The sequence below is a fragment of the Merops nubicus genome, unplaced genomic scaffold, assembly GCF_000691845.1.
Source record: "Merops nubicus isolate BGI_N331 unplaced genomic scaffold, ASM69184v1 scaffold71, whole genome shotgun sequence".
NCBI classification, from domain to species: Eukaryota; Metazoa; Chordata; class Aves; order Coraciiformes; family Meropidae; genus Merops; species Merops nubicus.
The window spans coordinates 77,840-90,457 of record NW_008585982.1 but is presented as its reverse complement, the minus strand read 5'-3'; the positions used below and the strand labels follow the sequence as shown (position 1 = coordinate 90,457).

Below are 12,618 nucleotides of genomic sequence, written 5' to 3'. Positions count from 1 at the left end.
CATGAGCCGTGTGCATGATATGTACTGCTTCCTCTGTGTAACTACTGTAAATTGTACCTGATCTTCTTTGTGCTATGTTATACTTTACCCTGGACAAAATAGTTCTTAATTCTCTAGGTACCTGAGGATTATTTTTTAAATTAGCTTTGTTTATCTCATTTCAGTATTTCATTGACTTTCATCCAGATCTTGGGAAATCATCTAGTTCTTTTTTTTTCTTTTCCTTTTTTCCCTTTCTTTTCAAGAAGTTGTTTCCTATAAAAGTCAAAGCAGATCTCAGCTTTTGCACGTTCATGATTTTGGTCTCCACTAAGCTGGTTTGCATGCTGTTAATCTGTAGCCAGAAGGCAGTGACTGACCACCTCAGAGTGGTGGAATACACCATGTTAATTAGTATCATGTTGAGAGATTACTGTTAATGGACTTTCAGGTGCATTCCCCCCACATAAACTCTCCTGGCCAATTTAGTGTTTGTAAAATAGAAATGATGGAAAAATTAGTCATTTTGTGTCTTAATTTTCTACAGGATTTACAGATAATCAGTACAGATGAAAACCAGGTGTTTGTGGCTGTTCAGGAATGGTACCAGACAGACACATACAACCTATACCAGTCTGACCCACAAGGTGTTTACTATTCTCTCCTTCTGGAGAATGTCCGGAGCACAAAGCAACCAGAAGAGAATGTCCTGATAGATATTCTGGAGGTAGGTCTTTATCTCTTCCAATGAGTGCAGTCTCTGTGGAGTTTAAATTTTTAAAATTTTGATTATGAGTTTGATTTTACATCCATATATTTTCATAGTCATCTTTAATGTAAAAACAGTATGATTTCTTTCTTATTGGTGGTGCATCATTACTACTTACATGTTTCCTTCTTGCCCTGCTAATGTGCTATGTGCTCTAAGAACTAGATTCTTGGTATGGGGTTCTATAGATGTGCAAAACCAGAATTGCCTGAGGGTTCGGGGTTTTTTTTTTAAGGTAATGAAAAGCAAAGCTGGCAGCACAATTTATTGTGCAACTACCTGTGTACAGCTTTTTTTCTTATGGGTGACTCAATGATGCGCTTCCTGACTTAGAGCAGGACATCTTTTGGCCTGTAGGGTCTTAAATAGTAGTCCTGCAGGCCTTGTGCTAGGTTGTGTCAGCTCTGACAAATGAAGAACCAACAAAATTAGATACTGGACAACAAATCCACTTGCTTTCAGTAGGTGTCTTGTGCCTATAGCACTTGCCATGAGACAAATTCTATTATAAACAAATCTATCTTGGAATTTAACATCAGTGCACTTGGCAAAATAAAAGACTGAAGAGTATAGTGTTTCTATAGAAGAGAGGCACAAACTGTTACTAATTCTGTTCCTGTTGATGATGACATTTAAATGTAAAAAGGTGTACATTTACTCTCATTTTGTTCTCTCTTGTAGCATGTAAGACTGGCCATTGTTAGGATTTTAAACTTGTAGGCCTTCAGTCTGACCCATTTTGGCCACTGTTAGATTCCAACCTGCCTGGTGTTAGTTTAAAAAAAAAATCTTAATAAGCATGCCAGACTTCTTTGGAAAAAGTTTGTAGTAATTCCAGATACAAGGAATACATTTAGAGAGCTGTTAAATGGCTGTAATTAGACTCTTCTTTGTGGGGGAATATGATAGAATTTTTCCCCCCCTTATCTTCTCCATCTTTGCTTAGCTTTTTCTTTCCAAATGGCTGTAGTAAAACAAAAAGGTCTGTCATTACCGACAATTGCTTTCTAGACTCTACCTTTTTAGAAATGAGGCTTCATGATGAGTGAAGCTCTACATTGTGTGTAGCCACGTTCCCACAGGGTGATTTATTGAGTATTAGTTTGCAGCTCTTTGCTCCTGATTGCTCCTGTGGCATGCAAAGCTAAAAGGGAGTCAGGTGCAGTCTCTAGTCCCTACATCACCAATAGCATGTAATTCCAGCTACACTGTACAGAGATGCCACCCCTGTGTGTCCTTTTGTCTGCAAGAGTTATTTAGTTAATTCAGTTTCTGTGATGATTTCAGAATTTCACAATGTTATCAAGCACATATTTGATAACATACAGAGAGAGATATCCTAGATTATTGTGTGTGCTGGATTAATTTGTAGGGTTCCATTAAAAAGAAAATATGCAGAAGATAAAGAGTAGTTGAAAGACAATACACTTGGAGCCACATAATTAAATTTTTTAGAGATTTTTTGGAATAGAGTTACACCAGAAGAACACTTGTATTTGTTTACAGTAAGAAAGCCTACAGCTCACAGGTAGCTTGTGAGAAATAACTAGTGTTCATCCTCTTTATTAGAATGTGATGAAGTACTCACCAAGTAATGTATGGGTTATTTATACAGTGAAAAAACAGCTAATAAATGTAACACATACTGCAGTTCTTGAGGATGAGATTTTTTTTTTTTTTTTCTAACTTTCCCTCTAGGCTTTTTAATGAAAGTATCTCATCTTGGAAATGAGAATATTCAGTGCAACACAGAGACAGTCCTCAATGGTTGACAATTTCTCTTTCCACAAGTGCATAATTCTCCTTAACATTTGCAATGTTCATCTTCATTATCTTCTCCTGACCTCACTTCATGTTTTACTTTTACATCTGCTCCAAAGTCTTTTGTAGGTTTTTACCTGTCTTCCTTCATTTTCTTTTGTATGCTTTATCTTTCTTTTTAACTGTATTTCTTGTCATGTTGCGTGTTTGAAAGGGGAATATTTACCAAATACTTGTTCAAAGAATTAAAAAAAAATAAAGGTGAAGTATGAAGTGACTGTCCAAAAGGAGCACGCTCTTGAAATTTGTGACTGTCCAAAAGGAGATGCCCTTGAAATTTTATCAGGTAATGGCAGCATGAACCAGTCATAAATTTAACATAGGTACGTTTGCAAAACCACTAGTTCAGATTGCTCAAAGCCCCGTCCAACCTGGTCTTGAACACATCCAGTGAGAGAGCATCCACAACTTCCCTGGGAGAGCGGGGTATTAAAATGGCTATATAGAATTTGGTTATCTAAAATAAATTTCCAAGTTCTAGGCTGTTACCATAACCAGCAGAATATTCTTGTCTCTGCTGACTTGGGTCAGTTCCTTGGTGAAAAAGTCTATATTTATAAACAGTGGGTATCAAATCTGTAGCCTGATGAAAAAGATGCCTTCCCTTCCCCCTAAATGCAGACTTTTGTTAAATAAATGTGAAAGTGAGTTAATAACTGGCAGTAGGGAAAAAAGGAAACAGTATTTCAAATACAAAATAAATAGTAAGTCCAGGAGTATATCTTATCAGCAAGGGGCGAATATTCCTGATCATGCAAAGAGCTTGCTATTTTGTGCATTTAGTTATAATGAATGCTTCAATTTCGTTAAATGTCAGCACATAAGCAGATTAGAGAGCTGTACTGTGCTGGATAGGTGTATGAGTTGATGCATGCTGTCAAGGATTTTTCAGAAATTCAAGAAGCCTCATAAATAATTGCAAGGGAAATTAGCACTGTTAAGGAAACCTTCAAATTTAATACAAGATTGTATCTCATGCCATTGAATATAATATTATGCAAAACATAAATGTTAGGGCTAGAACTAAACATATTAAAGTGTGATTACTGTCAGGGTGCTTCTAAGAATTATCCCCATTAACTTTGCCACTCTGAATGGTGGTAATTTTCTAATACAATTTGTTTTTAAATAAGTTTGCCCAAGCAAAGAGAGAGCTTGTAAACTTGTTTTTTTCCCCCAGAGCTTAAACAGGTGAAGGGAGACTAAATGTGTGGAGGTGGACTAAGGAAGCATTTCAGATACTTTAGAGCTTGATTTAGCCCTCTGTTTTCTCTGGAAGATCTGTCTGCATTTATTTCCTACAAAAGACAATTGTACTTCCTAATTCAGTGCTAGTTTAAAGGCCGTTATATTGTATTTTGTTATTGTAACCTGTTTATGTCCTACTTCTATCATGGGGGTCACATGGACTTCAGTGTAAAAGTCAGGTTGCTGTTATAAATCACTTACAGTCATCTGTGGAATAACACTTTAGCGATGTCCATATTTTAAAAAAAAAGTGCAGAGCTTTAATTTTCTCAGTAATATACAGTAAGGCCATGCTATCAAATTTTGTATTCTGAATTATAAACTACATATAATTCCATTAGCATTCTGACATTGAGAGAACTATATAACATTTATAATACATTTAGAAATATAAATCATTTAGTAATTGTCCTCACACTCCCCCTTTCTCCCTTTCCTTTTATCCCTTTGCCTTCCTTATTTTTTTTTTCAGGTACCATTCATTTCCTAGTGGAGAAGCTACCTGAGGTACACAGTTCTGAGCCACAAAAGAGCAGCTAATCGGGGATAATCCTTGCTGAAAAAAATGTCAATGTGCTGGTCATTAACCCGCTCTCCTCTATGCTTCAGGTCAGAGGTGTAAAAGGAGTCTTTTTGGCCAACCAGAAAATTGATGGAAGAGTTACAACTCTGATAACCTACAACAAAGGCCGTGACTGGGATTTTCTAAACCCTCCAGACATTGATATGAATGGCAAACCAACAAACTGCAAACCTGTAAGTGGCTCTTTTTAGCCTATTCTTTTCTCTGAAGTGCACAATAATTATTTGTATGGTAGGGTGTGCTGCAGTTCCAGCAGCCAAAGAGCTTTGTGCTGAGTTTACCTGCCAAACTTGTAGGCAGATCTACTTGCATTGCATGAGCAGTGGTTTCACAAGCTGTTAGTCCAGCCATCTTGTGGAGTGAGTAGCCAAGACTGTGTTGCACTGCATTTCGTGTTTTAGATCACTTTGACACAAAGAGGATGTTTTTTCTTGTGCATCAGCCACGCAACCCAGTTCAGAGTAATCATGATGACAGTTATTTCTGTTTGGATATAAGGGGCACATCATCAATCAAACACAGCAAATAGCACTAATGCCTTTTCCACCTTTTATATTTTTGTTTCACCTTAAACAGAGGTAAGCCACGGTTCGCTGTTAAAAGGAACTCTTGACAGTTGTTTGGGAATAAACAACAGAGTTAACTGCATGAAAAAGTCCTTTCTTTTTGCTACATGATGTTATTTCACTTTGCTTAGGTGTCCTAGCTTCCTGTAATATTTCGTTACTTGTGAGGCTGTGCTGAAAACCTTGCATTTTTCTCACTGACTCTCTGCTCCTGGGGACTCCAAGCTCTGCGTTGCTGGGTGAAATAAGTGTTTTAGTCCTGCTGCTGCCAGAGCTTTGATCCCTCTCCATGTAGCAGAAGTGAAGGGCTGGAGCTGCTGGCTCCCCTTTGAAGAGTTCAAGACCATGCTACATGGTTCAAGCCTGCAGGGCCTGATCCAGAGCTCTCTGAGATGAGTGGAAAGATCACAGTGGCAGCAGCTTCCAGGCAGTGCTGGCAGCCCACTCCTGGTAAAGCTCATGGTCAGATTGCTGTGAGCAATATGACCTTTGAGTGCCACTGCACAAAGAGCAAGCAGTAAGATTCTTAGCAAGGAGAGATGATCAGATATGTCCTTAAGTCATTACAGTATTTTCTGTAGCAGTTCTCTTCTAAGAGAGAAATTTCAGTACAAATAGTTGGGTTTAATCATCATTTTAGCAATTACCTGGGGCCAACCAAAATGCAATACTTGTTGCTTTTGCTCTTAGTTAGCATTCTTAAGCAACTGTTCTATCAGAAAGGTCTTTTATACAATAATTTCATCCTCAGTTCTTTGAGTTTGGAAATCTTTTTGTTGAGACAGTGGCACACTATGCAGACATCACCAGAGATTTTCATTAGAAAACTAAGGCTGATACTTCAGACTGGAATTTGGTTCTATGGGAAACAGCCATTCTCTCTGTCTATGAAGATATACATTGCTGAAGGTGCTCTCTGACTGAGAATTCATTATTGTAGAAGCATAACAGTTATTTTTAAAACCTGTCTTCTTCTTCCTCCGCAAGCCTGATTGCTACCTTCACCTCCATCTCCGCTGGGCGGACAACCCCTACGTGTCAGGAACAGTGCACACGAAGGACACTGCACCCGGGCTTATAATGGGGGCAGGTAATAATGCATGGTGTTGGTTTTGAAGACCTGAAGTGTGGCAGTGGTTCTTTGTAGATCTAGTCTTTTGGTTTGTAAAAATGCCATACTACAAGCATTGCCAAAATAAGGTTTTCCCTGCAGAATAATCCTTTATGGGATCTCTTAATCCAACTAAAAAAAGTTCATTGAAGTCCCAGAGATGTGTCTTCTAAGACAGGTCTATAACAATCACCTGGGTACATTATGCTTCTCTGTTATATGTGGTGTCTCCTTCCCGTAAATATAATAAACTAATGTAAATGGTGATCACACCTTTATTCTTTAAGCTTAGATACAGAATATTTGTCTTGTAATTTTTGTTCTTTTCTGCTTAAAGAGAGACTAAGTGAAATAGGCAAATGTGTGCCTGTGTTGGGAGCAATGTTGGTTGTGGCTCCTCCAATACAATATACATATGAAGCCGCAGTACTGTGAACTGGTATTTAAAAGAAGACATTCCATTGCACTGTTGGCTACTTATCAAGAAAAATATTCACATATCATAATTTTACTTTGTATCCTTGTGATTCATCTATTTATTTAGTTTATTTTTCTGTTTTTTTTTGTTTCAAAATTACTGATGTTAATTGTTCTAAGAGCTTTTTAAAGTTGCATTGTTTTTTTCTTATGTTATAGGTTGTTTAGTTGAAATGCACACATGTACTGCTTTTCATAAAAGTGTATCTGTTTTTTATCAATAATAATTTTTACCTTAGCTTACACTACTCTCTTATAAATGGTTTACTAAACTGAAAATTTTGAAAATATCATGTTGAGCACATTTAAAGTGTATAATATCTGTCATTACTTCAATATAACTGAAGATTTCAAGTGTCCCCCTAGTGTAAATGGAGTTTAAAAGTAATTTACTGCAGGCAGACCTAGCTGGTGAAATGCTGCCATGTTTTTATTGACATGAAAGAGACTAAGCATTCATACATGCCCTTGTAGATACATTTCTATTAAGTGTTTAATGCACATTTTATTAATTCAAATATTTCATAAAATAATTTCCATCTCAGAGATCATCTTTTATCATAAAAGTAGTCCTATAGATTCTTAATTTTACCCTGATCATATTGTAACTGAATGCCTTCCAGTAGCAAATTAAGCAATGAGTTAGTTTGTTACTTCTATTTCATTTTTTCTGTCCTTGCATTATAATCTGATGTGGCGAGCAGATATTTATTGAGATGTTGGGTTGTTTTCTTTTGTTCGGGCTCTGTGGAGGTTCTTTTAAGTGCCCTGTCCTCTAAGACAATATCAGGGATGCCAGGCTGGAGAACAGCATTTTGCCCTTAAGTCCTTCCTAGAACGTGGTGAAGTTTTATCATTCTGATATAATCTATTGTACTTGGCAGGTAAAGTTGTCAACTGCTTTCCTCAGAGTGAAAACGAGGGAGTCTTTTTGATGGCATCCAGATCTCATTAAGAATTGAACTAGTTTGTTAAATCCAACTTGATTGTGGAGCAACCTATAATGTAATGGAAAAGGCAGAGAGGCACTCTTGCTCATAGCAGCTGGCTGAAAAGCTGGAAGGGATGGTGTGGAAGTAGGAAAAAGAAAATTGCCCAAGATCAGGGCAGTATGTCCTTTCTCTGGTAGAAGGTTATGTAGTTGCAAACAGGATCAAGGCACTTATTCGGGAGTCTTAAAAATCTTAAAGAGAACCACATCCCCTTGCCAACAGATCATCTGAATCAACTTTGATTTTGACTTGAGTTTACACTATTTGGATGCTCAAGTCATCCGGATTCAGTGCATACATTGTCTTATCTGGTAAACCTGATAGCCTTGTAAACTTAAACTTCTTATCAGAAATACTGTACATACAATGAGCTTGCATGTCTTCTGGCTTGATTCTTGAAACTATGCAAATCAACAGAAGTGCTAGGTTCCTAGTACATACAGATTATTTGGGCCACATCACACGCTATTGCAATTTTACTGTTAGGTTTAGGGAGAACACATCTTCTGGAAATGACTAATGATAGAGATCTGTGAATCTCAGTTGATCACTCTGTCTAGGAACCATCAGTGCCTTGAGCTGTGAAAGAGGGGAGTGTATTCTGAGGATGAAGTAGGTAAATAATTGCCAATGGATTAATACTCTGGCAAAATAGTGTACAGCAAATTTATTAATAAGGATGTGTACAATTCCAATCATCAGTTTTCAGGACCAGTGAGCGGGTACTGAGAAGGACTACTTGGCAGTTGGTGGAAATAGAGACTATTTACAAGAGGAACCTCATTAGTTGAGAAAAATAAAGGACAATAAAGAATATTACTTTTTCTTTTTCCTGAAAGTATTACCATGGCGTAAAAACAAGTGATGTACACAAGTGGATAAGGACTAGAAATTAGAAAACCGTTTCTTAAGATAGAGCCATGAAGTTCATCTTCTCAATAAGAACAGTGTGGCTATAAAAGAGGTAAAGGAAAAAAACCAATCCTTTAAACATGGAATTTGGCTGCTTTATAGGAAGCTCATACAACACAGCTGCTTGTGGTAATGGAAAACCTAAGCTGTGACTTAAGGATAATTTTGATACTGTGCTTGAAAATCAGAGCACAGAGATTACGGAATATTGTTTTAATTTAAAAAATAATTAAATGGTGAGCAGCATTAATGCCTAGGGCATTTGGGGAGAAGGCAATAATAGGATGTTAAAATTGCATCTTTTTAAACTCATATTTGCAAATAAAAATTCCATTCTATTACACTTACATGAATAGTTCTGAAGAATGCATATTTTTAGCATGCATATATATATAAGTTGTGCAGAGAGGATAGTGAATTTTATAGCTGTATATTAAATTGTTCTTTTACATAACTGCTCCATCCCCTTTAAGAAATGTAATAGAATTTTGCATTTACATTTAATTTTCATGCATTTTAATCTTGGCAACAGCTTCTATTTCTCACAGCATCAGCTATGAAATGTGTGTCAATTGATGTGTAAATTTTTACTGTAAATATATGAAGGACTTTTCTATGAAGTATGTTTAGAGAAATGTAGATTTTTCAGGTGGTAGTTTATAGTAATTGTCTGCTTAGCTTCCAGTCCAGATGGCAAATCAAGCAAGCAGTAAACTCTACACAGTCACACAAACTGAGGAAGTGCTAGAAAAATTCCGTTTATTTTTTGTCATATCAGGCCCAAATACATTGCATATATTGTAATAAATTTCTGTCATTTTTCACAGAAGTAGCATACCAGGAGACCACTGTAACAAGGAGGAGGGAAGGGGGGAGATGACTGAGCATTTCCCAGTGCATTTTGGAGTCAAGATTCTGTAATTGCCTTGGATATTTCTCATACAAGCATGTTACCCCATTCTGGTGGTGTGAATCACTCCCTCAGCCCCCAGCTGAACACACCTCCAACTTGCCAGGCAAAAACTGCCTGTCTGGGGCATTTTAACACAAATTGGTTGTATGTTTGTTCTAGACTGTGACTACAAGTTTGCAAACAATGGCATTTTGTGCATTGAATGAAGGGATGTTGTGACTGTGTTATTTGTCAATAATCTAGGCAAGGCACATGTCTCTTTTTGAAGTAGGTATCTGCCTGTATGCTAAATTTAAGTGACTGGAAAAGATGTTCCATATTAGAAAGATTACTGAAGTGTTGCATGTAGGGGTTATTTCTTCTTACAGTAAGCATGTCTAAAATCACGTGTGAAAATATGAGTAAATGCAGTGATAAGTAGCACTTATCACAATGTAAATTAATAGTAAATTGTAAAAGGAAGTAATCTCCCATATTAGTGTGACCCAGAAGGAATGTGCCAAAACACCTGAGTGAAGACAAATTTTTAATTTCTCTCTTGAGATCTGTATGTCTTTCACAGCTATATCACCTTTCCAGAGAGCTTGGCTGCCACCAGTCATCACAATGCTTGCTTTCACGTCTCTGTGCTACCAACTGCTAAACTGGCATGTGCAAAGTTACAAATAGCTTGGGGAGATATGTTGAACAGTAGTTAGTACCCCTGTATTCTAGTTTTTGGGAATGCCACTCCTACAGGGATGAAACGTGATTTTACCTAGTTACTTTAAGATTAGCCTTTATTTAGAACAAGTGAAAATACAGAAGAGGTTTTCCTATATCCCAAGGCACAGTTTGAAAATGTTTATAAGAATACAGGTAACAGAAATGAAAAATTACTGTGCTTAATCAAAAAATCCAAAATGCAGGCAAAAAGCTTTCCTAAGTTGAAGAACACAACATAACAACAGTGCTATCATACTGACTCAGGACAAGATCATTCTAGCACAGTATCGTGGTGCTTTTGGTGACAGAAGCCTTTGGGGAAGTATTTAAGAACAGTTGAGGTATATATGGTCATGTATGTGTGGTGTTTGCAATAGTCCCATGCCTTTATTAAGGACAAAGTATGAACCTCTAACAATGCCTTTAACAACAATATATTTTAAATTGGATGAGAAATGTAGAAAGCAAAGTTGAAGCAAACAGTAGTTGAAGGGTCTTCTTTCCTATTCCCATCATTCACCTGCAAAAAAAACCAAAAAAACCAAAAAAACTTGAGAAGCTTCTTTATTACTTCTTTATTACAAACAAAACTTGAAACTACATGGCAAAACACTGTGTCATGTGTCAGAGCAGTTTTCAGGCCATTTAGATCAAAAAGTGATGTTAAAATGATACCATTTGTAGCTCTGGCTACTACAGCCTTGTTGTGATTTCACTCTAGCCAGAAATTAAGCATGACACAGCTGCTCACTCATTCTTCCCCTGTGGAGAAGACAATTGGAAGGATAGAAGTGAGAAAACTCATGGGCTGAGATAAGAGCAGTTTAATCATCTAAATATAATAATAATAAAGATGTAATGAAAAAGGAAAATAAAGAGAGAGAAATAAAACTCAAGAAAGACAAGCAATGCAAATGAAAACAATTGCTTACTGCCAGCTGACTGATGCCCAGCCAGTTTTATTCTACAGTTTTATTGCTGAGCATGATGTCATAGAGTCTGGAGTATCCCTTTGGTCAGTTGGAGTCAGCTATCCTGGCTGTGTCTCCTCCTAACTTCTTGTGCACTACGAGCCTACTCCAGGGAGGATATGAGAAGCAGAAAGACCTTGACTCTGTGTACGTGCTAGAGCGCTGTAAGGAAAACATCCCTGTGTTACCAACACTGTTTCCAGCACAAATCTGAACCATAGTCCCACACTAGCTACTATGAAGGAAATTAACTATCCCAGCCAAAACCAGGACAAGCTTACAGTTGACGACCCATACCAGATGGCAGCTTTCCTGAATTGTCTTCAGTGTATTAGATTACTTGTTACCACAGACGGATTTTGAGATTAGTACAGACCCACTAAAATGTTAGAAAAGTTTCCGTGTTTTAGTGGCACACTTGAGGAGGTGCTGCAGATATTTACAGCTGTAATAAGGAGCACAGATTTTGGTGTGATTCACCAGGCAAACTGCACACTCCGGTTCGTAGGTGTGCAGTCTGAACACTTCAGGATGTGGTGAGAATGGTACCTACACACTGTAAATGTGGACTTCCAGTCTTGGGGCTGAGCATAATCTGGCTGTGGGATACCTTCTGTATCACTTGACTGTGATGTCACTTGTGCACGTGTGCTATTGGCTGCCACACTGACCACAAATACTGCTCATAATTCTCCTCAGGAACTTGCAGGATGTCTCAGCTCTACTTTCAGTGTTCCTGTGACTTTGCAGTTGTTTGTTTTTAATTTTATTAGCGTCAGGAGTTTTTGCATATCATTTGATGTGAATTGGAGCTGTTCTAAAGGGGTTTACAGGTTTTTAATGCTATTATATGTGCTTTCTTTAGTTAGCTGATTTAATCTAGTCACATGGCACACTGTGAGGTAGCTACTCTAAAATTATGCACTTCATTTTAAATCTCAGAAAGAATAAAATGTCCCAAATCTTTGAAATTATTTTTTATTAGAACATAAAATACAAAGTTAAAATAATATAACTTTTTAAATAGAGAAAACTCATAATTCTTGAGTGACATGTTAAATAGAAAGGTTTGCAAATAAAACTATGGTGAGTCTGCTAAGTTCTTTGAAGGATGTAGTTTTGTTCCGCTTCTACTTTTTCAGGCTAATGGCTTTCAAAGATAGCCTTGGCTTAACAAACTCATCACACTCCTCTGCGTGTTCCTATGGAAATTGCCTTCTGCCTGTCACCTCGTGGGTTTGGCTGTCTGCAGTACCCACATAACAAGCTGCAACTGAATTTAAAAGTTTTATCCTCCCTTACAGAAAGGATTTTCTTATACGCTTGAAGACTTGACTTCATAACGTTTGCAAATTCCTGTAATATAATTGAATTGCCTAAAAAAAAGTGGAAGTAGGGGAAATCATAGCCTTCATTAATCTGCAGAATGTTATGCCAGCAATCAGAATTTCCTGGGTCACCCTTGGCCTCAGGACGGACTACTTTCAAAAGTCAGAGCAGAAAAGCCCTGTTGTTCCAAAGCAGTACATCAGCCTTTATACCAGGTTTGTCATCCGTTGTGTTTCTTGACA

At 37.3% G+C, this 12,618-nt stretch overlaps 1 protein-coding gene across 1 annotated transcript in view; it reads left to right on the top strand.

Moving 5' to 3' along the window:
* The window catches only part of SORCS2 (sortilin-related VPS10 domain containing receptor 2), a 108,816-nt gene that overhangs the window by 36,763 nt on the left and 59,435 nt on the right, over positions 1-12,618 (top strand). The window contains exons 7-9 of the mRNA XM_008948478.1: positions 527-706; positions 4,427-4,573; positions 5,954-6,056. Coding sequence (XP_008946726.1) covers positions 527-706; positions 4,427-4,573; positions 5,954-6,056 — 430 coding nt within the window. The remainder of the gene's footprint in view (positions 1-526; positions 707-4,426; positions 4,574-5,953; positions 6,057-12,618) is intronic.